At 43.3% G+C, this 26,697-nt stretch overlaps 1 protein-coding gene, 2 non-coding genes and 1 pseudogene across 10 annotated transcripts in view; 3 read left to right on the top strand and 1 right to left on the bottom strand.

Moving 5' to 3' along the window:
• The window catches only part of PHACTR4 (phosphatase and actin regulator 4), a 101,583-nt gene extending 85,296 nt beyond the window's left edge, over window positions 1-16,287 (top strand). For all 8 annotated transcript variants that reach the window (XM_047870055.1, XM_047870052.1, XM_047870057.1 and 5 more), the window contains 7 exons: window positions 69-256; window positions 1,344-1,497; window positions 6,121-6,176; window positions 7,546-7,607; window positions 9,870-10,007; window positions 10,689-10,765; window positions 13,965-16,287. In XM_047870055.1, the coding sequence (XP_047726011.1) occupies window positions 69-256; window positions 1,344-1,497; window positions 6,121-6,176; window positions 7,546-7,607; window positions 9,870-10,007; window positions 10,689-10,765; window positions 13,965-13,980 (691 nt within the window). In that variant the 3' untranslated portion in view covers window positions 13,981-16,287. The remainder of the gene's footprint in view (window positions 1-68; window positions 257-1,343; window positions 1,498-6,120; window positions 6,177-7,545; window positions 7,608-9,869; window positions 10,008-10,688; window positions 10,766-13,964) is intronic.
• A 1,275-nt stretch (window positions 16,288-17,562) lies between these two features.
• Window positions 17,563-24,567, bottom strand: LOC125171779 (FAU ubiquitin-like and ribosomal protein S30; annotated as a pseudogene).
• A 419-nt stretch (window positions 24,568-24,986) lies between these two features.
• On the top strand, window positions 24,987-25,191 carry LOC125174244 (small nucleolar RNA SNORA73 family). The gene has a single exon (XR_007155359.1). It is a non-coding gene; the product is annotated as a small nucleolar RNA SNORA73 family (small nucleolar RNA).
• A 681-nt stretch (window positions 25,192-25,872) lies between these two features.
• On the top strand, window positions 25,873-26,077 carry LOC125174243 (small nucleolar RNA SNORA73 family). The gene has a single exon (XR_007155358.1). It is a non-coding gene; the product is annotated as a small nucleolar RNA SNORA73 family (small nucleolar RNA).
• The last annotated feature ends 620 nt before the right edge of the window (window positions 26,078-26,697 follow it).

Genomic DNA, 26,697 nt, shown 5'->3' with positions numbered 1-26,697 from the left:
ACTTTGCCATGCAAATCAGTTACCTGTTATGTTTCTGAAAGGAAAACATAATTATATTCATTTGTTAGTCCAGACGATGAAGAGGAGGAGGAGCAGACCCCCCCATCTGCATTCACTGAAGATGTGGCATCTACCTCAGTTGTTCCCAAACTGCCACGGTGTCTGCAGGAAGAGGAGGAAGAGAAGGAGAGTGACTCTGATTCAGAAGGTCCCATTCAGTACCGAGATGAAGAGGATGAAGAGGAGAGCCATCATAGTAAGAAAGGGAAAATCACAGGAGAGAATTATTTTACCGATAAAGCTGCTCTTAGCAAATATAAGACGAATGGAAATAGGCACTCTCTCCCATCAGGTCATCTGGTAACTGATACTGGAGGCCATTGTGAAGGAGCCTTGTCCCTGCTGTTCCCACTGTTCTAACAAGGCAGTGAGAGGGAGCCAAGTAGATTGAGTCATGCAGGTTTTTATTTGTTTGTGATTGAAAAATTATTTACCTTGATGGTATTAAAGAATTAGCAGAAGAAAGTTGGTATTTGAGCTGCATTGAAAAGACATAGTGATCCTCTGCTTTAGTCTCATGAACTTACTGTGTCCATGGGGCAAAGAAAAAAATCCATGTTCATGTACGCAAATCTGCAGATAATGGAATCCTGATTCCTAAAAATGAGAAGCCAGCTTTAAGAATAGGAATCTTGGGGGTGCCTGGGTGACTCCTCAGACATTTGACTTTGGCTCAGGTCATGATCTCACGGTTCATAGGTTTGAGCCCTGCATCAGGCTCTGTGCTGACAGCTCAGAGCCTGGAGCCTGCTTTGGATACTGTGTCTCCTTCTCTCTCTGCCCGTCCCCTACTTTTAATGCTTTAAATAAGCATTAAAAAAAACTTAAAAAGAATAGGAATCTTGGGGTGCCAGGCTGGCTCAGCCCGGGGAGCATATGACTGTTGATCTCAAGGTCATGAGTTCAAGCCCCATTTTGGATGTAGAGCTTACTTTAAAAAAAAAAAAAAAATGGGAATCTTAGGTGTGTTAATGCAAATGCCTTTGTGTTGTAATTCTGAGGGCTATCCCATGTTTAGATTCTTGTTCTTCTAGCAACCTTCTTTAGAAGGAACGTAGAGAAATGTAGAAGACAGAAGGTATCTTTAGCCCAACTGAATCCATCTGGCTAATTAGATTTTTAGAGGTCTTCAGCTTTACCCCCCACCTCTACATTAGCTGAGTTACCTGGAGGCCAAGTAGAAAGCTGAGAGTTGCGATACTGTTTGTTCAGACCCTTGCCTAGTTCCAGGTGAGGTTGGTTGAGCCTTAGTGTCTACTTTTTTTTCTTCCCCTTGTGCAAAGGTGCTCTGGCCAACAAAGTGAAGAGGAAGGACACACTGGCAATGAAGCTGAACCACAGACCCAGTGAACCAGAGCTGAACATGAATTCCTGGCCTCGGAAAAGCAAAGAGGAGTGGAATGAAATACGGCACCAGATTGGGAACACACTGATCCGGTAGTTCTTTGCTTAGAATACATGGATTTTATTTGATTTGGCCAGTAGGTGTGTTAGATACTTACTTTGTGGTGCATTCACTTACCTTTTTTTCTTTTTTGATTTTAAAAACAGCGTAATTTTTAAAAATACACATTGTACACACTTGGATATCCTCTTGGAACTTGAAAATTAAGGAACCAAATGGCTCTTGGAGCTTTAAACCATGAGATAGACATAAATACGGCTTTTAAATTTTCTAGGGGCGCCTGGGTGGCTCAGTCAGTTAAGTGTCTGACTTCGGCTCAGGTCATGATCTCACGGTTTGTCAGTCTGAGCCCTGCATCGAGCTCTCTGCTCTCTGCATAGCCTACTTTGGATCCTCTGTCCCCTTCTCTCTCTGTCCCTCCCCCACTGCCTGTACTCACACTCTCCCTCTCCCTCTCTCTCTGTCTCTCTTTGTCTCTCTCTCTCAAAAATAAATAAACATAAAAAAATAAAAGTTTCTAGAGAATCTGTCTCAGTCAGTAGAGTATGTGACTGTTGATCTGGGGCTCCTGAGTTCAAGCCCCATATTGAGCATGGACCTTACTTAAAAAAAAATTTTAAGTAATTCACGTGGTTCCCAGGCCAGCAAGACTCCTCTGTCATGTATCCAGTTACTCAGCTATGAGGTGTCAACCCAATTAAAGATCACACCCATATTTTTCATTGTATCTATTTCACATGTTCCACGTATCTGCCTTTGAAATTTCAAAGTGTTAGTATATTTTTCAAGTCAGGTGGAACCAAAAGCATAGAGAAACTGAATGCAGGCCAGCTTCCTGCACATGTAATGTACACAAAGTCCAGGTATATAGATAGCTGTTGGACCAACTCAGATGTTTCTCTTGGTAGAGTGAGGAAAAGGAAGTGGAACTCTTGGCATATTGTTAACAAAATAATTAACTTAGGGTGTTCATTAATTGAGATCTATTCTTTCCTGCCTCAGACACCTGGCTTTGCTATTGGCCAGGATAGCAATCTTAATGCAGAACTGTGGCTCTCTGGGTGTCAGCAAGAGACTATCAACAATAGGAATTAGTTTAGAATGAGAATCTTTGACAACAGATTACTTTTTCCAGGGCGCCTGGGTGGCTCAGTTGGTTAAGCGTCCTACTTCAGCTTAGGTCATGATCTCGCAGTTTGTGAGTTCGAGCCCTTCATCGGGCTCTGTGCTGACAGTTCACAGCCTGGAGCCTGCTTCAGATTCTGTGTCTTCCTCGCTTTCTGCCTCTCTCTCTCTCTCTCTCTCTCTCTCTCTCTCTGTCTCTCTCTTTCTCTCTCTCTCAAAAATAAACATTAAAAAATATTTAAATATTTACAGGTAAATCTGACAAAAGATTGTGTAAGACCTGTTACATAGCAGGATATAATAAAATCCTGCCGAAGAAAGTAAAGAAGAATTAAATAAATGGAGAGAAATACCATATTCATGGGTCAGAGGTCTCAAGTACTGTAAGATAACAATACATACAATTCCAATCAAACTAACCCCCAGAAGGCTTTTTTTTTAATTGGCAAACTGATTTAAAAATTCTTATGGAGGGGCGCCTGGTTGGTTCAGTCGGTTGAGCATCCGACTTCTACTCAGGTCATGATCTCACAGTTCATGAGTTTGAGCCCTGCATTGGTCTCTGTGCTAACAGCTCAGCCTGGAGCCTGCTAAGGATTCTGTGTTTCCCTCTCTCTCTGCCCCTCCCCCGCTCATGCTCTGTCTCTCTCTCAAAAATAAGTAAACATTTTTTAAAAATAAATAAAATAAAATAAAATTCTTATGGATATATAAAATACACTAGAATAACCAAAGCAACTATGAAAAAGAACAGGGTTAGAGGACTAACACAATATGATTAAGACAGATTATAGGGGTGCATGGGTGGCTCATTTAGGTAAGCGTCCAACTTCAGGTCAGGTCATGATCCCACAGTTTGTGGGTTTGAGCCCTGCATCGGGCTCTCTAATGTCAGTGCAGAGTCTATTTCATATACTCTGTCCCCATCTCTCTCTGCCCCTCCCCCACTTGCTCTCTGTCTCAAAAATAAACTTTAAAAAAAAAAAAAAAAGGATATAGGGCACCTGGGTTGTTCACTTGGTGTCCAACTTCTGCTCAGGTCATGATCTTATGATTCGTGAGTTCAAGCCCTGTATCGGGCTCTGCACTGGTAGTGCAGAGCCCGCTTGGGGTGCTCTCGCTCTCTCTCTCTCTCTCTCTCTCCCTCTCTCCCTCTCCCTCTCCCTCTGCCCCTCTCCCACGCTCACTCATGCACTCTGTCTCAAATAAACTTTAAAAAAATTTTTTTAAGAAGATTATAAAGCTAAAGTAACCTAATCAGTGTGGCGTTGACATGAAGATAGATAAACTGCACGGAAAAGAGAGCCCAGAAATCCACCCACCCGTATATGTACAGCCCATTTTTGAAAGAGGTACAAAGATAATTTCATGAAGAAAGGATGGTTTTTTCAACAAATGGTGCATAAAAATTACTTCAGTCCTTGCCTTGCATCATATACAAAAAATTAACTCAAAATGAATCCTGCATTTAAATATGAGAGCTAAAGCTACAAAACTTCTAGAAGTTAGATTTCTCAGCCATGATCTCAAAAGCATGATTCTTAAGTGAAAAACATTGATGAACTGCACTTCATCTAAATAAAACATTTTTGTTCTTTGAAAGACACTGAAGAGAAGGTAAAAAACAAGCCACAAACTGGCAGAAAATATTTGTGAATCATGCATCTGACAAAGGTCTTATATCTAGGAAGAACTCACCAAACTTAATAAGAAAACAACAACCCAATTCTTAAAAGGTGGGGAGAAGATTTCAAAGAAGATACACAGATGGCAAATAAGCATATGGAAAGATGCTCAACATCCTTAGTCATTAGGGAAATGCAGATTAAAACCACAGTGAGAAACCACTCCAAGCCCAGTAGGTTGGCTAAAATTGTACAATTTAAAAGACTAATAATACCAAGAGTTGCTAAGGATAAGGAGCAGCTGGATTCTCATACACCGGTGGTGGTAGCAGTGTAAAATAGTAGAACTATTTTAGGAAACAATTTGTAAATTTCTTTTAAAAAATCAAATGTATGATCCAGCTATTCCATTAGCTATTATTTCTAATAGCCACCCTAAAAAAAATAGAAACAACATAAATATCCATCACAGGGCAAATGGATGAACAAATTGTGGCGTGATCATTCAGTGGAATACTGCACAGGGAAAAAAAAAGCAACAGTTTATGATGCTACAACTCAGATAGAGCTCAGTAATTATGCTGCAAGAGGGTTGACCAAAAAAAAAAAAAAAAAAAAAAAAAGCACATACTATATTGTTTTATATAAAATTTTTTTAGGGGCGCCTGGGTGGCTCAGTCGGTTGAGCGTCCAGCTTCAGTTCAGGTCACGATCTCACGGTTTGTGAGTTCAAGCCCCGTGTCAGGCTCTGTGCTGACAGCTCAGAGCCTGGAGCCTGTTTCGGATTCTGTCTCCCTCTCTCTCTGCTCCTCCCCCACTCGTGCTCTGTCTCTGTCTCTGTTTCTCTCTCTCTCTCTCTCTCTCTCTCAAAAATAAATAAAACATTTAAAAAAAATTTTTTTTATTTTTTTAATGTTTTATTTATTTTTGAGAGAGAGAGAGAGAGAACACGAGTGGTGGAGGGTGACAGAGAGAGGGAGACACAGAATCCGAAGCAGGCTCCAGGTTCTGAGCTGTCAGCACAGAGGCCGACGTGGGGCTCGAACTCACAACTGTGAGATCGTGACCTGAGCTTAAGTCAGACACTTAACCGACTAAGCCACCCAGGTGCTCCATATATAAAATTTTAGAAATTGAAAACTATAGGTACATAAAGCAGGTTTATTTGCGGGGGGCAGGGAGATTGAAATTATAAAATGGAAATGAGGGGTCTCTGGGTGGCTTAGTTCGTTCATCATCCCACTCTTGATTTTGGCTTAGGTCATGATCTAACGGTTCATGAGGTCAAGCCCCGTATCAGGTTCTGTGCTGACAGCTCAGGGCCTGGAGCCTGCTTCAGATTCAGATTTAAAAAAAGAGAGAGAAAGAGAGAGAGACAACTTTAAATTCCAGTAGTTGCGAAATCACTGGTTTAAAAATCAAAAGAAAGATATCAGAGTCGTGAGAAGGATTGTAAAAATATATATCTATTAAAATCTCAGTCCTCATTCTGGTTTTCTGGGTTAGAATTTCTGTTACGTGTCTTGAGGGCCTGTGCTCCTTCCGCAGGTCTGTTTGGGAGCTTCCAGTCCAGTGCAAACCTTCACTTCACAGATGAGTACACCCAGGATCTGACTGAGCTCTTTTGTGGTGACAGGGCTCGTTAATATCAGAGCTAGCATTGGAATCTTTTCCTCCTGTTTGCATGTACGGTTTCTTTTTATGTTATAATATCCATGTTAACACTTTCAACATGAAAATCGTTTCATAAACAATCAGATAAACAAATGAAATACCAAAACAGTTTGAAAATGTATTGCTTTCGTGCTAATGTAGGGGCTAATATAAACGGAGAGCAAAGCAATTCTGAATAAGTGGAATTGGGAGGTTTAACATGGGCAATACCCTTATTTATCTCCTTTTTAGACGACTGAGTCAAAGACCGACAGCAGAAGAACTAGAACAGCGGAATATACTACAACGTGAGTCCGGCTCTGGGCATAAAGTTGTGCAGCTTTTCTTTGTAGATTTCTGACTTTAAGGCACATACTAGAGTAGAGAAGAGAAGCATTTTCTGCAAGGGCCAAGGAGAGGGTGTTCGGCCCAGGAAGGACTATTCATATCTTTTCTCCGGAAGGAACAGAACTCCCCCAAGCTTCCTTTACAAGATATCAGTATAGTATTGCTTAGTGTACTGGGAACCTCCAGAAAATTTTGTTCTGATATTCTCACAGTATCCTGAGACCTGCTTTGACCATGTGGGAGGATTTGACAGCATGTGGCAGATACTGCCCAACTTTCCTCCTCAGGGAAGTGAGGTTGTGGCTGTGCACCTTCCTATTCCTAGTGGACTTTGAGGGCTAGGGCCCAAAGCGAGGCCCAGATGCAGGAGCCTTCCTGTCTTTTTCATTTTTTAAGACTTTGGTACATCTAAAGTCACAAAATAAGACCATGTGTTTCATTTACTTTCTATGTGCATAATTACCTTCCTAAAATAACATTCAATCTGATATACATTTGATTTAGTTTTCCAGATTATAGGATGAGTTTTGCCCTTAAAATCCACCACACTGAGAGGATTAGGCTTCATAGAGTTACTTGTGGGCATGCTCAGTCTGCCCAGTCCATCCCCCCTGTTCCCTCATCACTATGTGGATATATACAGCTTAGTCACTAAGTGAATTTTAAACTTAGAAACCTTTGTAGACATATCACATGAAATTTAGTGTGATCTCCATTCTTCATTCTTGGGGGTTGCTCTTGAGCAAGAATCTGCAGAGTTTTTCTAAAGGGCACATAGTAAATATAATCACTTAAAAATGTAAAGATCCAGGGGCGCCTGGGTGGCTCAGTCAGTTAAGTTTCCAACTCTTGATTTCAGCCCAGGTCATGGTCTCATGGTTTGTGAGATCAAGCCCTATATATTGGGCTCTGTGCTGACAGCGTGGAGCCTGCTTGAGATTCTCTCTCTCCCCCTCTCCCCCTCTGCCTGCGCACAGGTGCAGGCACTCTCTCAAAATATTTATTTATTATTATATATTATATATTATATTATTATTATTTATTCTCTCACGTAAAATAAATAGTTAAAAAATGTAAAGATCATTAATAGCTCATGGACAGTAAAAATACAGGCAGCTGGCTGGATTTGGTACCGTAGTGCTGCTGACGCTCCTAAGTATTTGACTCTACCAGTTGACAAGAAAATTATCTTGATTGGCCATCCCCAAAGTTCGTATTTTATTCTGACTTGGAGCCTATAAGAAATATCTGCCGTGTGATTACTGAATACTTTGATATGCAAATGGCCATTTTGAAGTAATATTCTTTGTTTTGGACTATTGACTGTAGCTAAAAATGAAGCTGATCGGCAGGCAGAAAAACGAGAGATTAAACGTCGTCTTACTAGAAAGGTATGTAGCCCAGCTGTTCGGTTTCAGTCTGTCTACTGACCACGTATCTTGTATTTGAATGACCTATTTGGTTAGAAAGAAACGTTTGACTTGAATTGCCATAGGTTGCTATGAAAATGTAATACATGATGCAGATACTGAAAACAACACAACATTATCAAGAGCATTTTTGGGGCGTGCCTGGGTGGCTCAGACTGTTAAATGTCTGACTTCAGCTCAAGTCATGATCTCACAGTTGATGACTTCGAGCCCTGCATCCGGTTCTGTGCTGTCAACACAGCCCACTTGAGATCCTCTGTCTCCCTCTCTATACCCTTGCCCTTCTCATGCTCTCTCTCTCTCTCTCTCTCTCTCTCTCTCTTTCTTTCTCTCTCTCTGAAAAATAAACATTTTAAAAAAAAAAAGCACTTTTGGGGCACCTGGGTGGCTCAATCAGTTAAGTATCTGACTTTGGCTCAGGTCATGATCTCACAGTTCGTGGGTTCAAGCCCCATGTCAGGCTCTGTGCTGACAGATCAGAACCTGGAGCCTGCTTCAGATTCTGTGTCTCCCTCTCTCTCTCTGCCTCCCCCCCCCCCCCCGCCCACTCACTTTCTGTCCTCTCTCTCTCAAAAATAAACATTAAAAAAAATTTTTTTTTGAAAAGCACTTTTATCCCATTTTTACTATTTAAAGAATGCCTGGCACAAGGTGCTCCATTAATGTTTGCATAAATTCTGACCTTTTATTTGGCAAACCTGGAATTTGATGTAGACTCTAAAACCTGTTGAAGTAATAGAGACGGTAACAGAAGGAGTGTGTAGCATTCAATTTTGCAAGGCACACTGGTGTTTTCTAATCAGAAAGAACTGAACTGACCCTTAGTGATACCAGAAGTATATAAACCAGAAGTATAAAAACACCAACTGGGATTTGTTCTTGGTCCCAGATCGAATGGGGTAGAATCTTTTCTGTCCTAGACCTGTGTTGGCTTTTAAGCTTTTTCCTTTCCTTCCCACAATAATAGTTTGTAATTGCCTCCTGTAGATTCTGATTTGGCCTGAACTCTCTAGATATTTCTTTTTTTTTTTTGTTTTTTTTTTTCCAACGTTTATTTTTTTGGGGACAGAGAGAGACAGAGCATGAATGGGGGAGGGGCAGAAAGAGAGGGAGACACAGAATCAGAAACAGGCTCCAGGCTCTGAGCCATCAGCCCAGAGCCCGACGCGGGGCTCGAACTCACGGACCGCGAGATCGTGACCTGGCTGAAGTCGGACGCTTAACCGACTGCACCACCCAGGCGCCCCGATATTTCTTAAAACTTACAAGAATCCCCAGAAGAGCAAAGGATCTAGACGGTTTCTTCCTGATTTCTCCCACTTTTCCCCTTCCCCAGGAACAGAGGAATTATCCTTGTTAGATTGAGGGGAGCTCAGTCTAGAGGCCAGAGCTGGACTCAATGCCTTCAGATTGAGCAGGTTACCTGACTATGCAACCTTAAATCCTGATTCGTTACCAGATCTTGGCATTATTCATAATAAAAGGAAATTCACCCTTTATATTACCCACTAGACCTTGCTTTCATATTAAAGGTATTCGCTTCCTAATGTATTATATGTTAGTGTCTAGCTCTGATCCTTTTGTTCCCCAAAATGTAGTCCACAGACCAGCAGCATTGGCATCACCTGGGAGCTTGTAGAGATGCGGAATCTCAGGCCGCACCTCAGACCTTAATCAAAATCTACATTGTAACCAGATCCCCAAATGCTTTGTATGCATATTAAAGTTTGAGAAACACCGGGTATACTGGTTATACTGGTTTATAGCTATGGTTCTCAATGTTAGCTGTGGCATTCAGGAGCTTTAAAAAAAAAACAAAACAAGGGGCCTCTGGGTGGCTCAGTCGGTTGAGCATCAGACTTCGGCTCAGGTCACGATCTCATGGTTGATGAGTTTGAGCCCCGTGTCGGGCTCTGTGCTGACAGCTCAGAGCCTGGAGCCTGCTTCGGATTCTGTGTCTTCCTCCTCTCTCTCTGCCTCTCCCTTGCTCATGCTCTGTCTGTCTCTGTGTCAAAAATAAATAAACAAAAAAAAAAATGTTTTTAAACAAAACCTCCCAATACCCAGAATCTTTGGGAATGGACCCAGGGATCAGTCATGTTTAAAGGTCCCCAGGCAATTCCAGTGTGCAGTAAGGTTGAAGCGCTGGGTTAGAGGCGGTTTGAATGCATGATTGATGCCTCATCCCTGGCATAATGAATTAAGAGGCTCCATTTCTTTCAGCTCAGTCAGAGGCCGACTGTGGCTGAACTACTTGCCAGGAAGATTCTGAGATTTAATGAATATGTGGAGGTAACAGATGCTCAAGATTATGACCGGCGAGCTGACAAACCTTGGACCAAACTGACCCCTGCTGACAAGGTGCCTGTTTCTGTGTGTGTGTGTGTGTGTGTGTGTGTGTGTGTGTGTGTGTCTATTTGAAGAATGTAATACACTAACTAGAAGGGGAAAACATAATATTTTTACTTTTTGATATGTTAAATTTCTAATCAAGATATAAAATGCCAAGATGTACGAACCAAAACTTTATACTAATGACTCCATCACCACCACCATCACCACAACCAAAAAAAAAAAAAAAAGAAAGAAAGAAAATCCGTGCTACATCACAGAGTCCACAAATCTGGAAGGAAATAAAACACATTTTAATGGTGGTTATTTCTGTTGGAGGGAGTTTGGGTGGTCTGTTTTAGTAATGACCTGTATTTCACTTGTATAATAGGAAAAGCATTTTTACATGCTGTAAAACTATAAAACTATAAAAAAAGTATATAAAAGTTACACTATCTCTTTTTAGCTCTCTAGGTGTTCTGATGTAACTAGAGAGATTCGGTTTATAATGAGATAAATAGTATTAAGAAAGGCGACATGTACCAGGCTCGGCGTGTGGACCTGGCTCCTTTGCTCGCTCCGGGTTGCCTGCTATGGGTTGCAGTGACTCATGAAGTTAATAAGCACAAGCGAGAATAAATGGCAAATGACACTGCTATATGTACTATGGCCGACAGAAGATGCTAAAACATTTTTGTTTCTACTCCACAGGCTGCCATAAGAAAAGAATTAAATGAATTTAAAAGCTCAGAGATGGAGGTTCATGAAGAGAGCAAACATTTTACACGGTAAGCGCCAAATACTGTGAGCTAAGTAGAGCTCTACCACAAAACAGACACAACAGAGTTGTCCAGATGGGAAGGACTCTTAATGCCATCATTAAAAGAAGCAGACAGCATGTTGACTGCAAGAAGACTACATTCAGAGACAGGGATGACAACTAAGAGGCAGTAGGAAATGCCTATACTGAGTGTGGCATTTTACGTATATTATTTAATCCTTGCGATAACCCCACAGGCTTTCTTAATATCCCCATTTTGTTGATGAAGAAACAGGCCCAGGAGCACCTGACTGGCTCAGTCGGTTGAGTGTGACTCTTGATCTCAGGGTCATAAGTTCAAGCCCCACATTGGGTGTGGAGCTTATCTAAAACAAGAAAAGAGAAGAGAAGAGAGAAGAAACAAAACGAAACAGTCCCAAAAAGGTTAAGTAAGTTGCAGAACCAGGAGTGGAAAAAGGAATGACTGGTGGAAAGCCCCTGGGTGCTCTCTTCCTGTGCCTCAGTGTCCCAGGTGTTGTATAAGGAAATTGTTGCTAAGTTAGACAGTATCTCGCCCTCTCTGGTTTCGGTTATTTCTAGCACTGCTGATCTTACCAATTTAGTATATAAACTTCATTTTAGTTCCCTGTCTTCATGAAACAAGCCAAGAAGTATTTTGGTGTGGAATTACTATTGTGATTAAGGACCCACCTAAAGAATCAGCTGGCTACAAATGGAATCAATGAAAGTATGTAGGTGACTCTCAGAACATGTATAAAGAGAGGCTAGGAGCACCTGGCTTGCTCAGTCAGAAGAGCATGCGACTCTTGATCTTGGGGTCATGAGTTCAAGCCCCACGTTGGTTGTAGAAATTACTAAAAGTAAACTTAAAAAAAAAAAAAGGTGGGGTGCCTGGGTGACTCAGTTGGTTAAGCCTCTGACTCTTGGTTTTGGCTCAGGTCATGATCTCATGGTTCATGAGATTGAGCCCCATGTTGGGCTCTGCACTGACAGTGCAGAGCCTGCTTGGAATTCTCTGCCCCTCCCCTGCTTGCATGCTTTCTCTCTAAGTAAATAAACTTTTTTTTTTTTTTTAAAGAGGTTAAATGAAGGAAAATACAATGACAATTACAGTTTGCTATAAAAAGAAGCAAGCAAGCAAAGTTGGAAAATAAAATAATTGTTAAACGTTTTTCCATCACAATCCAGGCAAATGGTTCTTTTAATTACAGAATTTTTTTGTACCGAACTGAGATAGTAGAGAAGGCAAATTTTGTTTGAGAGAGACAGAGCACGAGTGAGTGAGTGGGGGGCAGAGGGAGAGAGAGAGAATCTTAAGCAGGCTCTACGCTCAGTGTGGGAGAGAAGGCACATTTTTTGAACAGCCAGTAACCCTATTCAGGGCAATGTAATACGAACTCAAATAACAAGCCAAATTTGCCAGCAAGAAGACTGTGCTCTAATCTGGAAAACGACCTGTGCACTACTAAATATATAGTGCAATCAATATGATAAATGCCCCAGTCATTCTAAGTCCTAAATCGGCCAGATTTCGTATCCCAACTCCACCGTTTTCTGGCTATGTCAGTGTTAGCCATTCTCATTGTTGTTACAATAATAATAAAGTACTATAGCGAGCAACAATAAAAGAAAGAGTCATAGAGATGATGCCACTTAGGCTGGATCTTAAAGCACGTGAAAGAATTTATTTGAACAAGAAGGAAGGAACCAGCATTACCAAGCAGCATTGTAAGCAGAGGGACCAGCATTAACAAGGCTACGGGAGGTGAGCCAAGTGCACACTATCTCTGGGTTATGGAAAATGTCACGGAGCAGGGGACACATGGGAGCAGTGTGGTGAAGAGGAGACCAACGCAATGGGTTAGGGTCACACCCTGAAGAGCCTTGACTGTTATGCTAGGACACTGGAACCACTGGAGTTCTGAGCGTTTCAGGTGGAGCTCTGGTGGATCGATGGAAGGTGATGTAGTAGGACAAAGAAACTAGCAGCAAGGAAACCAGGCAGGAAGTAAATAAACTAGGGACGCTTGGCTGGCTCAGTCAGAAGAGCGTGCGACTCTAGATTTGGGATTGTGCATTTGAGCCCCACACTGGGTGTAGATATTACTAAAAAATAAAAATAAAAATAAAAAACTTTAAATAAATAAATGTATGTATGTATGTAACTAAAATAGTCACAGGGAGCACACTGGTAGCTAACCAGGGAAGCGATTGTGAGAATGCGAGAGAGATGGATTTGGACACCATTTCAAGCACAGGACCAGGTTGGGCAATCTCTTGATTCCAGGGATGAATTAAAGAAAGTAGTCAAGGGACTCTTAGATCTCAAACTTGTCATTTTTGATGTCTGCGAAGTCAATGAGGAGTTGAGGTGAACACTTCAGGACATTTATTCAGCAAATATTTATCACACACCTGCTACCTGGTAGATAACAGTACTAAGGAGGTGCTTAGAATAGAACATAGAACAAGATAAAGTCCCTGTCCTCAAGGAGCTTTTCTTCTAAAAGCAGAAGGCAGACGGTAAACAAACTGGAAAACACATTGTGTATGTTGAGCTTGACAAACTTGTGACACACTGAGGTGGAGATGCCTAGAAGACAGTTGGATCTTCAGGCTGAGAGCCCAGGGAGGGAAGCAAAGCCTCAAAATATAAAATCATGAGTGGCTCTTAAGGGGAAAATTGTTTGTGGAAAATGAACCAGAAAAGCGCTCTAGGGAAAATAGGGCTCCTTGCTGGCTCAGTCCTTGAGTGACTCTTGATCTCGAGGTCATGAGTTCAAGCCGCACATTGGGTGTGGAGATTACTTGAAAAAAGAGAGAGAGAGAGAGAGAGAGAGAGAGAGAGAGAAGAAGAAGAAGAAGAAAAGTTAGGTAGAATTAGAGTAGCAGAGAGGCAGTTTTTAAAAATTAGAGCCTAGGGGCACCTGGGTGGCTCAGTCGGTTGAGTGTCCGACTTCTGCTCAGGTCATGAACTCGCAGTCTGAGTTTGTGCTGACAGCTCAGAGCCTGGAGCCTGTTTTGGATTCTGTGTCTCCCTCTCTCTCTGACCCTCTGCCATTCATGCTCTGTCTCTCTCTGTCTCAAAAATAAATAAAAGTTAAAAAAAAAAAATTAGAGCGTAACATTTCATGACTATTCATATAATCACAGCAAAACAAGCTACTATACCTGGTAACTCAGCCCTTTTTGCTCATCTCTTTTAGCTACCATCGTCCATGATGCTGAAGTCTGAGAGAGGAGCTAAACAGCCCCCCCAAAACAGGGCTGCTTGGCTGCTTCGGTCTCCAGAGTGATGTGGAAGGAACTTCTGCCCTTCGCAGCACAGCCAGGATTGAGTCCTCGGGGATGTAGCTCTGGGGTGAACAGCACTTCTCTGAATGTAGCATTTCACTGGAATGGGTGGTCATGTGCTGCTTTGGGCAAAACTGAACACTTCATCCGTGCTTTTGAACCTTTTAACATTGCATCATACTTGAGGGGTCTGCCTCAGCACCCACCCACGCTCTGGGCCCCTTGCCGGTTCCGAGTGTTAGTGGCCACCCACACCGTCGCCCCAAGATGACGCCTGTGCTGGGGCACAGTTCGCACCATTCGCCTTACCTGCCCTGTCCTGGTCGTGGGTGCCCCTTGTGTGGCCCCAGCCATCAAATCCAATTGGTGGTGGGAAAAACCTTCTGGAGGCCCCCAGCCTTCTGGCAGAGGGGCCCCCACCTCCCGGGGACACCTCCACACCACATCGGAACGTCAGTGGAAAGCAGCGCACTATACCTCTTGTCACACAGCAATAAAGTCCTCTTCGGGCAGCGCGGCCTGAGGGGAGCTCAGGATCTGACATGTTCCTTTCTGGCACAAGTCATCCTGATTTTTATTTTTTAAATTTAAAAAAAAAAAATGATCTTGAAGAAGTGCTGGAAACTTGTGTTTTTCCTGCCTATTAAACAATCTGAGCTGCAATTAGATTCCAAGTTAAGACAGTGAGAAAGCATATGTGTTTTCTGTATACAAAAACAAAACCAAAAAAGGCCTCTCTGTTAATGGCATTTTGGCACAAAACTAACCCATGGCTTAAATTTTATAAGCTGTTGTACATTTGTCGCACCAAATGATATTCTAAATCATTCTGACCAATAGATGTGTTCTCCTCCGGAAAACAGAGTTGTGGCAACTCTGTGGGAGCCAGCCGCCTGCTGTGGGCCCCCACGCTTCCAGCCGGAGTCACTGCAAGGTCCTAGGGAAGTGGGGTGCGGACCAGAAGAGGACTTTGGAGGCGGAAGTAGGAGGAGCACAGTCAGGACCCGCTGTTCCTCCCTCCTGCTCAGTGCTGTTTGCCCTTCCCTGCTGTACTCACCCTCTCCCCTCCAGGTACCCGTCCCCCTGCTGAGCCTCTCTGGCTCCTTCCACCTCACGTACCCCTCCTCTGCCAAGCAGGAGCCAGTGTCGTTGGTGCCTGGGCCTTGGCTCGGCCCCCACCCCTTTTTGTATTTGTAATGTATATTAATATGAAATGTTCCTAAAACAGAAAATTGATTTGCTTTCTTTTTTATTTGGAAAACCATACTGCCTCACCATTTCCCTCTAATTCCTATCCAGACTAAGCGGAAGAAAAAAATGTGTCCCTATTTAACTGATGAATGTGGCCTTTTTCCTTTAATGTTCAGAAAATTGTGGCTGTTTCGCCGATTTCTTCTGCAGTCCCTGTTGTAATTGTTCACTAGATTCTTACTCGTTTTCTCCTAATATGTCCATATAAGATTTGCTGAACAGTGAGAACCCATGAGGTCAAAACAAAAGAGCTGAGGTGACCTTAAAAAGGTAGTGTCTTCTCTCTGTATGGGGAATCGGGAAGCACTCCGATTACTCCGTTACTGCCCGATGCTTTGCGGCTATGGAGCTAGAGAGGGTCCACAGCTCCTTGAAGCTCATTACAATTTGGTATGACTGCAGGAAGAGGAGTGACAGTTGTACACTGTTGTGAGAGGTCTGAATATAAGGCGGTCACACACATGACTTCTCCGAAGCTCTCTGTTGCTTTGGAGACTGACTTATGCTAGCATTCTCTGTGGTTACGGTGACATTTCCAAACCCTCTGCTGCTGCCTCGCTTTCCCTTAATGTGCCAAGTGTGAAACAGAATTGGATTTCCTGAGCTACTTGTCTGCTTTCTGTGTGCCACAAAGGACTCTGGTTCATCTTTCATCTCATTCACGTTTTTTTGAAACAAGATACTTTGGGGGTCAAGTCCTTTCAGGTGTTTATATATATATATATATATATATATATATATACATATATACATATATATATGTATATATATATATATAAAATGGATTTTGTGTTCCCTTTTTATGTAAGTAACAATTCGTAATCATAATGTAAAGAAGAAATAAAAGTCTGATGTATTGTACTTTAAGATGCTTCCCTGATGTACAGAATCTCCTTGTAAAGTAAATAATTGCATTGTATATCAGTCTTCCTATCAATATTAATTATAAAGTATTTTAGAATTAAAAAAAGACAAAGTATACTATTCTGGTATGAAGTGCTTTATTTATTTTTTATTTATTTATTTATTGAGAGGGAGAGAGACAGAGTGTGAGTGGGGGAGGGGGACAGAGTGAGGGAAATAGAATCGGAAGCAGGCTCCAGGCTCTGAGCTGTCAGCACAAAGCCTGACGCAGGGCTCAAACTGCAAGATCATAACCTGAGCCAAAGTTGGACACTTAACCAACTGAGCCACCCAGGTGCCCCTGAAGTGTTTGTTTGTTTGTTTGTTTGTTTGTTTTTGACGTTCTACCTTATTCCAAAAGATTTAAGCTAGCTTATAAATGGTACGTAAAATACTACTAGATGCCCTAAAAGAAATATATGAGGGGGAGAAATAATACTAACATTATTAAGTGTAGCCAGAGGTAAGGTCAGTCATGTTGTGTCTGTGCACACATATGACAAAAAGTCAACTGTGACCACCACCACCACCCGCCCCTGTGGTATAGCACCGGGTCCTTTATCCTATTTATCCCACCCCTAATTTGGGAGGTAAGGGGAAAAAGAACCTGGGAGGTGAAGTTGCTTCCCAAAGGTCAAAGCAAATTATGTATTCACTGCGTATATTCAGGGACAGGCAATTGCATCCCAGTGATTGTCCCTCCAAGGACTTACTGTGTGTGGACCCCATGGAAATAGACTTGAGGCTGACAGCATAGCAGGACAGCTCCTACCTCATGTACTCCTCTGGCAAGCAGCCCAGTTTCAATCCCTGTAGCCTCACCAAATGACTCACTTTCCTCTTGTCACTTCAGAGACTGGCTTTGATTAGTACACCACCCTTTACCAAGAGTTCAAAGAAACCATGAGTCACAACTGCCCGTGTCATTGGGTTCCACCAGCTCCCAGGTTTTCCTTCTCTTGCCCTCCAAAGACCAAACCCCACCGAGCTCCGAAGAGGTCTCAAATTGCCATCGCTCTTTTGAGGTTAAGCATTGTCTACAGAAGGGTGTTTTGAAGGTGCATGTTGCTCAGTGCTGAAACGATGAATGAATTTACGGTCCTTGTAGATTTCGATTAGTGTGCCCAGGAGAGGGGGGACCGCAGCTGGAAACAAAAGTTTGAAAACCCACTTTCAGAAAGGGCAAACGCAGTGGATATTGAATAGGAGGAGATGGGGTAGGAAGCGTACCGTTGAGAGATAAGAACGTTCCACAAAGGAAAGCCAAGCCCTGAAACCAAAACCCAGCCTGAACCACCAATTTCAGCTCCAGGAGGCTCTAGGGTAGAGCAGGAACCACCAGCAATCTGGGCCACTTGTTCCATCGGTCTCTTGTGTGGATACCATTAATTTCTTCCCCCAAGAAAGCACAGAGGCCATTGGACAGGGACAAACACCCTCAGTTTTCCTCCATCTGGTACTGAAGAGGCACACACGCACCACCATTCATTCATTCACTCATTCAGTCAGTCAGTGTTTATCTCCTTCCTATCCACCACCTGTGGAAAAAACAATCTTCCCTTATCTCTTTTCTCTTAAACCTATTGCCCTACCTCCAGCTTTTCCTACACTCCCTCCACATAATCTATTCTAATGTTAAGCACCTCGCATTCCCTGTACAGTCCAAGCAGTTGAGCTAAATGAGTGACAGGTGCAGAAAAAAAGAAGTGATGTAAACTGAATAGGCTTCTCGACATTGGCTTGTAACCTCTGGTCCGTATACCTGGTTTTCCATTTCTACAGCCATAGTCACTCAACTCGTTAAAATCTAAACTAAATCCAAACTACAATGGCTTTGCCTGAGGCCACCAGCAACTTCTCAGTTAACGGCCACATCCAAACTCTGTTTTCAGCTCTTAATGTATTTGACTAGTCTGCAGCTTTTGAGGCTTTGGCCATGTCCTAAGTCCTCCAAACTTCTTCCTTGGCTTCTCAGACACTGCTGTTTCTCAGTTCTCTGACCATGCTTTCTCTGCCCTGCTGGCTCCTTCCCAGCATGCCATTCAAATGGGTTTTCGTGTCTTCTCATTCCCTGTTCTCCCAAGGTGACATCAGCCACCACTCTTATTCTGACAACTTCTAAATCTTTGCAACTCAGATTTTGTGCTGGACTCCAACCCTACATCCAGTTGCCCTTTGGACATCTATACACCCAAATGTCCCCAAGGTAACTTCTGTGTACTTCCAACATGGACCTTACTGTCTACCTTCACAGCGTGCTTTCTCAATCATCAGGGTTAGCGACCACCACATGTTTACTCTCCTAAGCCTGATACTTTGTTATTATCTGCAAGTTCCCCTCTTTGCAGGTCCAGTGGGACAGTAAGTTCTGTGCATTCTCTGCCTCTGAAATGTCTCGATTCCTGTATCTCCTCTTGCCTTGTCTACCATCCAAGTTCAAAGCCAACAGAATTTAATGGGACTTTATGACCTCTGATCTCTCTAATTTATCCTCCAATATTGCCACTAGAGTTACCTTTCTATTTTTTTTTTTTTTCTGGACTAAGTGGCTTTATTGGGGAAAGCCAGGATTACAACAGACTTAGGAGTCGGCATTGGGCCCTTCTTCTTTCCAAAGGTGGGCACAACATTGACAAAACGCCGGTTGGCCAGTTGTATGCATCCACCGCTTGGCTCGACCTGTCTTCTTCTTCTTCTCCTGTTTGGCCACCTTAGGAGTCTGCCCTCTTACTTTCCAAGCATGGGCCAGGGAACCACGGACTTTCCATCCAAGCATGCGGCTACTTCCAGAGTGGTCAGAGCCTCCGCTCCACACTGACCCAGGGTAGCCTCATCCTCTAGGGGCGTGCCTGCCAGGAGCCACGACTTGACCTTCTGGAGTGATGCCCTCCAGAGAGGCTACATGAGCCTTGATCTGGGCGACCGTCTCCTGGCCGGTCACCTTGAGGGTGTGTAGCTCCTGGGCTCGGACAAAGAGCTGCACATAGGTGACTGAACTATGGCCACTGCAGCTGCAACCACGAAGATGGAGTCTAGAAAGAGGAAGGAGGAAGGGCGCGCATGTCCTCACCACCTGCTGCGTGCTCTGTCACTGCTTAGAGTTACCTTTCTAGATTTTTTTTTTTTAATTTTTTTTTCAACGTTTATTTATTTTTTTGGGGACAGAGAGAGACAGAGCATGAACGGGGGAGGGGCAGAGAGAGAGGGAGACACAGAATCGGAAACAGGCTCCAGGCTCCGAGCCATCAGCCCAGAGCCCGACGTGGGGCTCGAACTCACGGACCGCGAGATCGTGACCTGGCTGAAGTCGGACGCTTAACCGACTGCGCCACCCAGGCGCCCCTAGAGTTACCTTTCTAAAATGCAAAGCTGGTCACAGCAATCCTTTACTTCAAAACTTATTGATCTCTAGCTGCCTGCAAGATAAAATTTAAACTCTTTGGCCTGGACTGCAACATATTTTATAATTCAGCCTTTGCCTACTTGCTGGTCTCGTGAAAAGTGCAGGCACCTTCTCCCTTCAGTGGACCTCATCAAGCTGACTTCTTTCCCTTCCCAGGAGACCGTAGTCCTGCTAGTGCCTCAGCCTGCAATGCTGTCATCATCCATACTCCACTCCTTTACTCCACCCCTTCAAGTTTGAGGTCAAATTTCAACTCCTAGGAAAGTTCCTTTAGCCTTGAGCAGATTGTTCAGTTGCTCTGTCCTCTGTGTTCTCAGAATACAGCATTCATCAAGTGATAGTATAATTCGCTGGCATGTCTATTTCTCCTACTGGGGGCTCTCGCAGACAGAAGTGTTTCATGTCGAGTCAGTACCTGGCTGGCTCACAGTTGGTAGAGCCTGCAACTCTTGATCTCAGGGGTTTTAAGTTTGAGCTGCACTTGGGTGTAAGGATTACTTAAAAATAAAATCTTGGGGCACCTGGGTGGCTCAGTCCCTGGAGCATCGACTCTTGGTTTCAGCTCAGGTCACGATCCCAGGATTGTGGGATCGAGCCCCATGTCACACTCCCCGCTGACAAGTGCAGAGCCTGCCTGGGATTCTCTCTCTCTGCTCCTCTCCTGTGTGCTCGCTCTCTCTCTCTCTCTCTATCAAAATAAATACTTTAAAAAATAAAATAAAATGTTTTAAAAAAAAGTTTCATATCAGAGTCATCATTGTCTAGCACAATGCCTAGCAGATAAATCATATCCACTAAATAAATGTTGAACGAGGGATTGAAAAAGGAGCTGAATACTGGTAATATGGCCGGGGAAGGAGCAGGAGCAGAATTATTTGTCTTCTTTCTTTAAAAAAAATTTTTTTTTCAACGTTTATTTATTTTTCAGACAGAGAGAGACAGAGCATGAATGGGGGAGGGGCAGAGAGAGAGGGAGACACAGAATCGGAAGCAGGCTCCAGGCTCCAAGCCATCAGCCCAGAGCCCGACGTGTCTTCTTTCTTTTTTTTTTTTTTTTTAAATTTTTTTTTTTCAACGTTTATTTTTGGGACAGAGAGAGACAGAGCATGAACAGGGGAGGGGCAGAGAGAGAGGGAGACACAGAATCGGAAACAGGCTCCAGGCTCTGAGCCATCAGCCCAGAGCCCGACGCGGGGCTCGAACTCACGGACCGCGAGATCGTGACCTGGCTGAAGTCGGACGCTTAACCGACTGCACCACCCAGGCGCCCCTCTTCTTTCTTTTAAAGTACTGGTTCTCTTTGGGGCACCTAGGTGGCTTGGTCTGTTAAACATCCCACTTCAGCTCAGGTCACGATCTCATGGCTCATGGGTTCAAACCCCGCATAGGGTTCTTTGCTGATAACTCAGAGCCTGGAGCCTGCTTCCGATTCTGTGTCTCCCTCTCTCTCTCTGCCCCTCCCCCACTCATGCTCTGTCTCTGTCTCTCAAAAAAATGAATAAACGTTAAAAAAAAAATGTAAACTACTGGTTCTCAAACATTTTGGTTTTGGAAATTTTTAAAAATTATTCAGAACCCCCAAGAACTTTTGTATCTGTGTGTGACTTCTATTGATACTTACTGTACTACAATTAAAACTGGGAAAATTTTTAAACATATAACTTATATAATTAATTATAATATAATGAAATATAATACATTGCAAAATAATAACCCATTACATGTTAACATTAATAATGTATTTTTATGAAAAATAACTTTTCCAGAAATAATCAGGGAGAAGAGTGACACTGTTCTACATTTTTTTACAAATCTTAATTCTGATTTTTTAAAAAAATTTTTTTTAATGTTTATTGATTTTTGAGACAGAGAGAGACAGAGCATGAACGGGGGAGGGTCAGAGAGAGGGGGAGACACAGAATCCGAAGCAGGCTCCAGGCTCTGAGCTGTCAGCACAGAGCCCGACGCGGGGCTCGAACCCACGAACCATGAGATCATGACCTGAGCCAAAGTGGGACACTTAACCGACTGAGCCACCCAGGCGCCCCTTTAATGTCTGATTTAATAGAAGACAGCTCAATTCTCATATCTCCTCGTGTATTCAATCTGTTGCTATATATTGTTTTGGTTGGAGTAAATGAAGAAAATCCAATCCCACACAGATATATAGTTGGTAAAGATGTCAGCCATTCTTTCAAGTAAAATGGTATTTCAGGAAAAAGATGTGGCCATTTCAAAACAATCATAGAAGTACTTTTCCTGGAGACAAATGCTGTACTTTTGCAGACCACAAAAGTACTTTATGTGTACTTCTCACTTTATCACACAAAATATTAAAAAGAGGGGCACTTGGGTGGCTCAGTTGGTTAAATGTCTGACTTCGGCTCAGGTCATGATTTCACAGTTCATGGGTTTGAACCCCACGTCGGGCTCTGTGCTGACAGCTCAGAGCCTGGAGCCTGCTCTGGATTCTGTGTGTGTGTCTCTCTCACTGCCCCTCCCCCCCACTCATGCTCTGTCTCAAAAACAAACATTTAAAAAAAAATTTTTTAATATTAAAAAGATGCATAGTCAAAGGTTGAGAATTAATGAAATTAATGACTTTTATTTCTTCATCAACAGCATTCTTAGAGGAAGCTATTTTTAATTTGCTATAGATACGATTTATTATTGTGGTAGAAAAACACAGAGCATAAAATGTGCCTTTGTAGGGGTGGGGTGGGGTGACGGGGGTGACAGGGGAGGCACTGTCTGGCTCAGGCAGTAGAGCTCGTGATTCTTGATCTTGGGGTTGTGAGTTCAAGCCCCATGTTGGGGATCGAGATTAGTAAAAAAATAAATAAACTTTAAAAAAAACATAAAGTGGGCCTTTTTTAAACCACTTTTAAGTATACAGTTCAGTAGTCACTATATGCACACTGATGTATAACAGATTTGCAGTACTTTTTCATCTTGCCAAATTGAAATTCTGTACCTGTTAAATAACACCTCCCCCTTTCCACATACCCCAAGTCCCTGGCAACCACCTCTCTATTTTCTAAGAATCAGAAACTGACTTTTAAAAAAAAGTTTTTTAATGTTTATTTATTTGTGTGTGTGTGAGAGAGACAGTGTGAGCGGGGGAGGGGCAGAGAGAGAGGGAGACACAGAATCTGAAGCAGGCTCCAGGCTCTGAGCTGTCATCACAGAGCCCAATGGAGGCTCGAACTCACAAACCGTGAGATCATGACCTGAGCCGAAGTCACGTGCTCAACCGACTGAGCCACCAGGTGCCCCTAAACTGACTTCTTTTTAAACTGTAAATTTGTGATGATAAAGAATACAATACCACTACAGTTTGGTGACAGGGCCTGAAAACATAATAACGGACTAGCAGTTTTATCCATTTCACTTTATGGTACAGAGTCAACACAGTGAAAAAGGCAAAGAAAGCCTAAGTATTACTATGAGATAGTTTTGACCTCATGGAACCCCCCCCCCCCCAGAAGAGTCTCAGGGACCCCTGGGTGTGACAACTTTGCTTTGAGAACCATCTCCCTGGGCATGTTTCACATCTTAAAATCTAGGTAATAATACCAATGTCCTAGAATTGCTGTGATAGTAAGTAATGCACGTAAGGTATTCAGAACAAAATCTTAAAGGAAGAACACTATAAATGTTTCCACTCATTGTAGCCCGGCTGTGATAGCTCCATGTTAATTTACCTAATATCTATTTGCTTAATATCACATTCAAAATTCTATCACAGGGGTGCCTGGGTGGCTCCGTGGGTTCAGAGACTGACCCTTGATTTCAGCTCAGGTCTTGATCCCAGCATCATGGGGTGGAGCCCCCAGTCGGCTCCTACTGTGTGGAACCTACTTAGGATTTTGTCTCCCTCTCCCTCTGCTACACAACCCCACTCTTGCACTATCTCTCTTGAAAAAAAAAAAAAAAATCTATCACGTTTGCAATATTTCATATGTAATATGTATCTTCAGGATTCTTTACTTGCCTACTTCTTTATATTAGGTGAGCGAGTGTTAAAATATACTTACTTAATGTAAAATTTACCTTTTTAATGATTTTTAGGTGTACAGTTCAGCAGTATTAAATACATCCATTGTTGTGTATAGGAGGCTTTTAACTTTAGCCAATTCCTGTAGAAGCATTTGTCTTATTTACCTGCGCATTTATCAAATGTTTATTTCAGATGCGACAGGGGAGATTCAATCACTTTTGAGATTCTGCATTTCTCTACACGGCTTTTTCAATTTCGCATACAATTACGGCTAAGTGGGGTGTTTTTATTGGCGAGTTTCTTTAACTGTACATTCTCCAGACTACGTTAGTTGACTGCAGACAATTAAATTTACTACTCAGCACATACTTACCGGGCTACATACTTCTAAACTCAGTTTCTGTAATTTACATTCCCCAGCAAGCTCCCCGAGCGCGAATGGCCTATTATCGCGAGAAACCGCCGAGCCAGGTGGGGGGCGAGGGGAGGCTTCAGTTGCAATGGATTCCCAGCACCCTTAGCGAATTTCCGATTCCCTTACTGCGCATGGTACGGCGCAGGCGCAATAGAGATACCTTGACTTACGCGCGCTTCAGAAGGTATAAATACGGATGCCTTGGGGGTTGTTCGGTCCTTTCGAGAAAGCAAGCGGCATTGTGTTGGAGTTGGTGAGTGTTTTTACCCGCTCGATTCGTTAGCTCTACGTCTAGTCTCTCAGGCCAGCCAACCAGCTTTTCCTGTGGACATCGTACTATTTAGAAGGATTCTTCTCAGCGGTGTCTGTGCTAACTACACTTATTTGTGCAGCGGGGCTGGGCCGGATGTAGGCCGCGGAGGCCTTGCGAGCCGCGCGCGGGTCTTACCCATAGCGGAGGAGCGCGAGCGCCGAAACCTCCAGGGCTGTTACCTCCCGCGTCGGGACGCTAAATGCGCGGCCCGCCCTCTCGCTATTGACCATCGCCGGTTTATTAACTTGTCTCCTAGGAGGCGGTGGAGTTGCACGGAAGACATTTTATTTCTGACCCCCATCGGAGTTCCAGAATTTATTTCGAAACGGACGGATCTTAATCCTGCTGCTAGTTGATTCGTGATGTAGGGTGGTTTCACGACTGTAGATCGGTTTATACATAACGAGGCATAAGTGTGGTCTCGGCTCTGCATTTTTCTGGCAGTAGTGCTAATCGCCTGTTGGGATTTATAGATAGGTTTGGGGTATCTGGTTGGCAGTTCATTTAGATTACTGGCATGAGACTGCTGATAACTCGAATTTCGTTGCCAGTTTGGAATTAAGGTTTCACCTGGGGAATTGGGGAAGTCGTCAGCTGGTTGAAACTTGTTTCTAGCTCAGTAGTCTGCAAGTTAAGTAAATTACAGTGACCAACGTGGATACTCCCGGGAGGTCACTCTCCCCGGGCTCTGTCCAGGTGGCGTAGGGGAGCATAGGGCTCTGCCCCGTGACGTACAGTCCCTTTCCACGACGTTGGAGATGAAGCCGGGCCTTGAGTCTGCGCCTGCATATTCCTACAGCTTCTCAGAGTCCTGTGGACGATGACTGAGGAGACAAACCATGCAGGAAACAGCTCTTAGAGCACCCCCTATCTGGAGCTAGATTGATTGGAAATGAAAGAAAATTCTGCTCTTAATCAGCTGCTGTTCTACTGGATTAAGCTCTTACTTACCTTGTTTTGCAGCGGTTGCTCAGGATTCCAGATAATTTGATTTGGGGTAAGTAAACCAAAGGATTTGGGGTAAGAATTGTTTCTGACTTGCCAGTGTTTGCCTGTCGACATTTAATCATTCCAGCCGGGTTCCTTTTCATGAATGTGCTCTTGCCATTTAATACATCCAGATAGTAACTTTGACGTTTTTGCTGGCATGTCAGCAGTTTCATAGATTTATGCTCATGTCTGGGAAGATAGCCTTTTATAGCCAGTAAAAATTATTTTCATATCTTTAGTTGTGTGATGGGGTAGAAACTTCTGCTTTGCTAATGGAAAAATTGCGTTTGGGTGGCTTAACCAAAGTCTGTCCATGGGAGCCAAGGATTTATTCTCTGGTACGGACCCTTTGCATGACAATGGAGATGAAGGGGGGCATATGCGCCTGAATATTCCTAGGTCAGTGAGTAAGATAAACCTTGGAAAAGGTAGTAGTAATGACTGGTTTTTAAACAGGCTTACTTCAAATTCACTTGTGTAATAAGGGATGGAGGGAAATGAAATCTCTTAAATGCTTTGAGGGTGGTGCTGTTTAATTGGTCATTCCAACGTGGATACTCCCGGGAGGTCACTCTCCCCGGGCTCTGTCCAGGTGGCGTAGGGGAGCATAGGGCTCTGCCCCGTGACGTACAGTCCCTTTCCACGACGTTGGAGATGAAGCCGGGCCTTGAGTCTGCGCCTGCATATTCCTACAGCTTCTCAGAGTCCTGTGGACGATGACTGAGGAGACAAACCATGCAGGAAACATCTAATGAAAACTAAAAGGAAAGTTTTTAGTGAGGTCTTCAATAGGAGTCTGATCCTCTTTTTTGTTTGCTTTCATTTAGGATTGAAGAGGAGCCTCACCTTACATTGGCAGTCGACACTTTATGCTTTGGGGTACTTTATCTACTTGGCAGGGACAGTTGGTGAAGTGGGTGATAAATGTTTTTGTAAGCTAAGCCTGGAGGTTTAGAAGCTTGAGCACATTTGACCCCTTTTTAAAACTGCCCTTAAGAGAAACTCAAGGGGGAACAGTAGGTTTTTAAGCTTAATTTAAGAGAGAGCAAGTATGTGGGAGGGGCAGAGGGGGAGAGAATCCCAAACAGGCTCTACCCTATCAGCATGGAGCCTCAACTGAGATCATGACCTGAGCAGAAATCAAGAGTCTGACTGAGCCACCCGGCACCCTGATCCATGTGTTTCTGATGTACTTATGGATTACAATAAAGATGACTGCATATTTGTGTGGCTCCTTGTTATGTGGAAACATGACTGACAAGGCCCTGAGCTTGTCTTGTATATGCTGGCACTTGTTTACTTGGGAAAATGTGTTGGTTCCTACCAGTTCCCTAGTGTGCAGGGAAGAGCTTCCTGGTTGCATTCAAAGG

Source organism: Prionailurus viverrinus, chromosome C1 (genome assembly GCF_022837055.1).
Source record: "Prionailurus viverrinus isolate Anna chromosome C1, UM_Priviv_1.0, whole genome shotgun sequence".
Classification (NCBI taxonomy): Eukaryota; Metazoa; Chordata; class Mammalia; order Carnivora; family Felidae; genus Prionailurus; species Prionailurus viverrinus.
The sequence above is the reverse complement of the archived record's forward strand: the minus strand, read 5'-3'. Positions and strand labels throughout refer to the sequence as shown.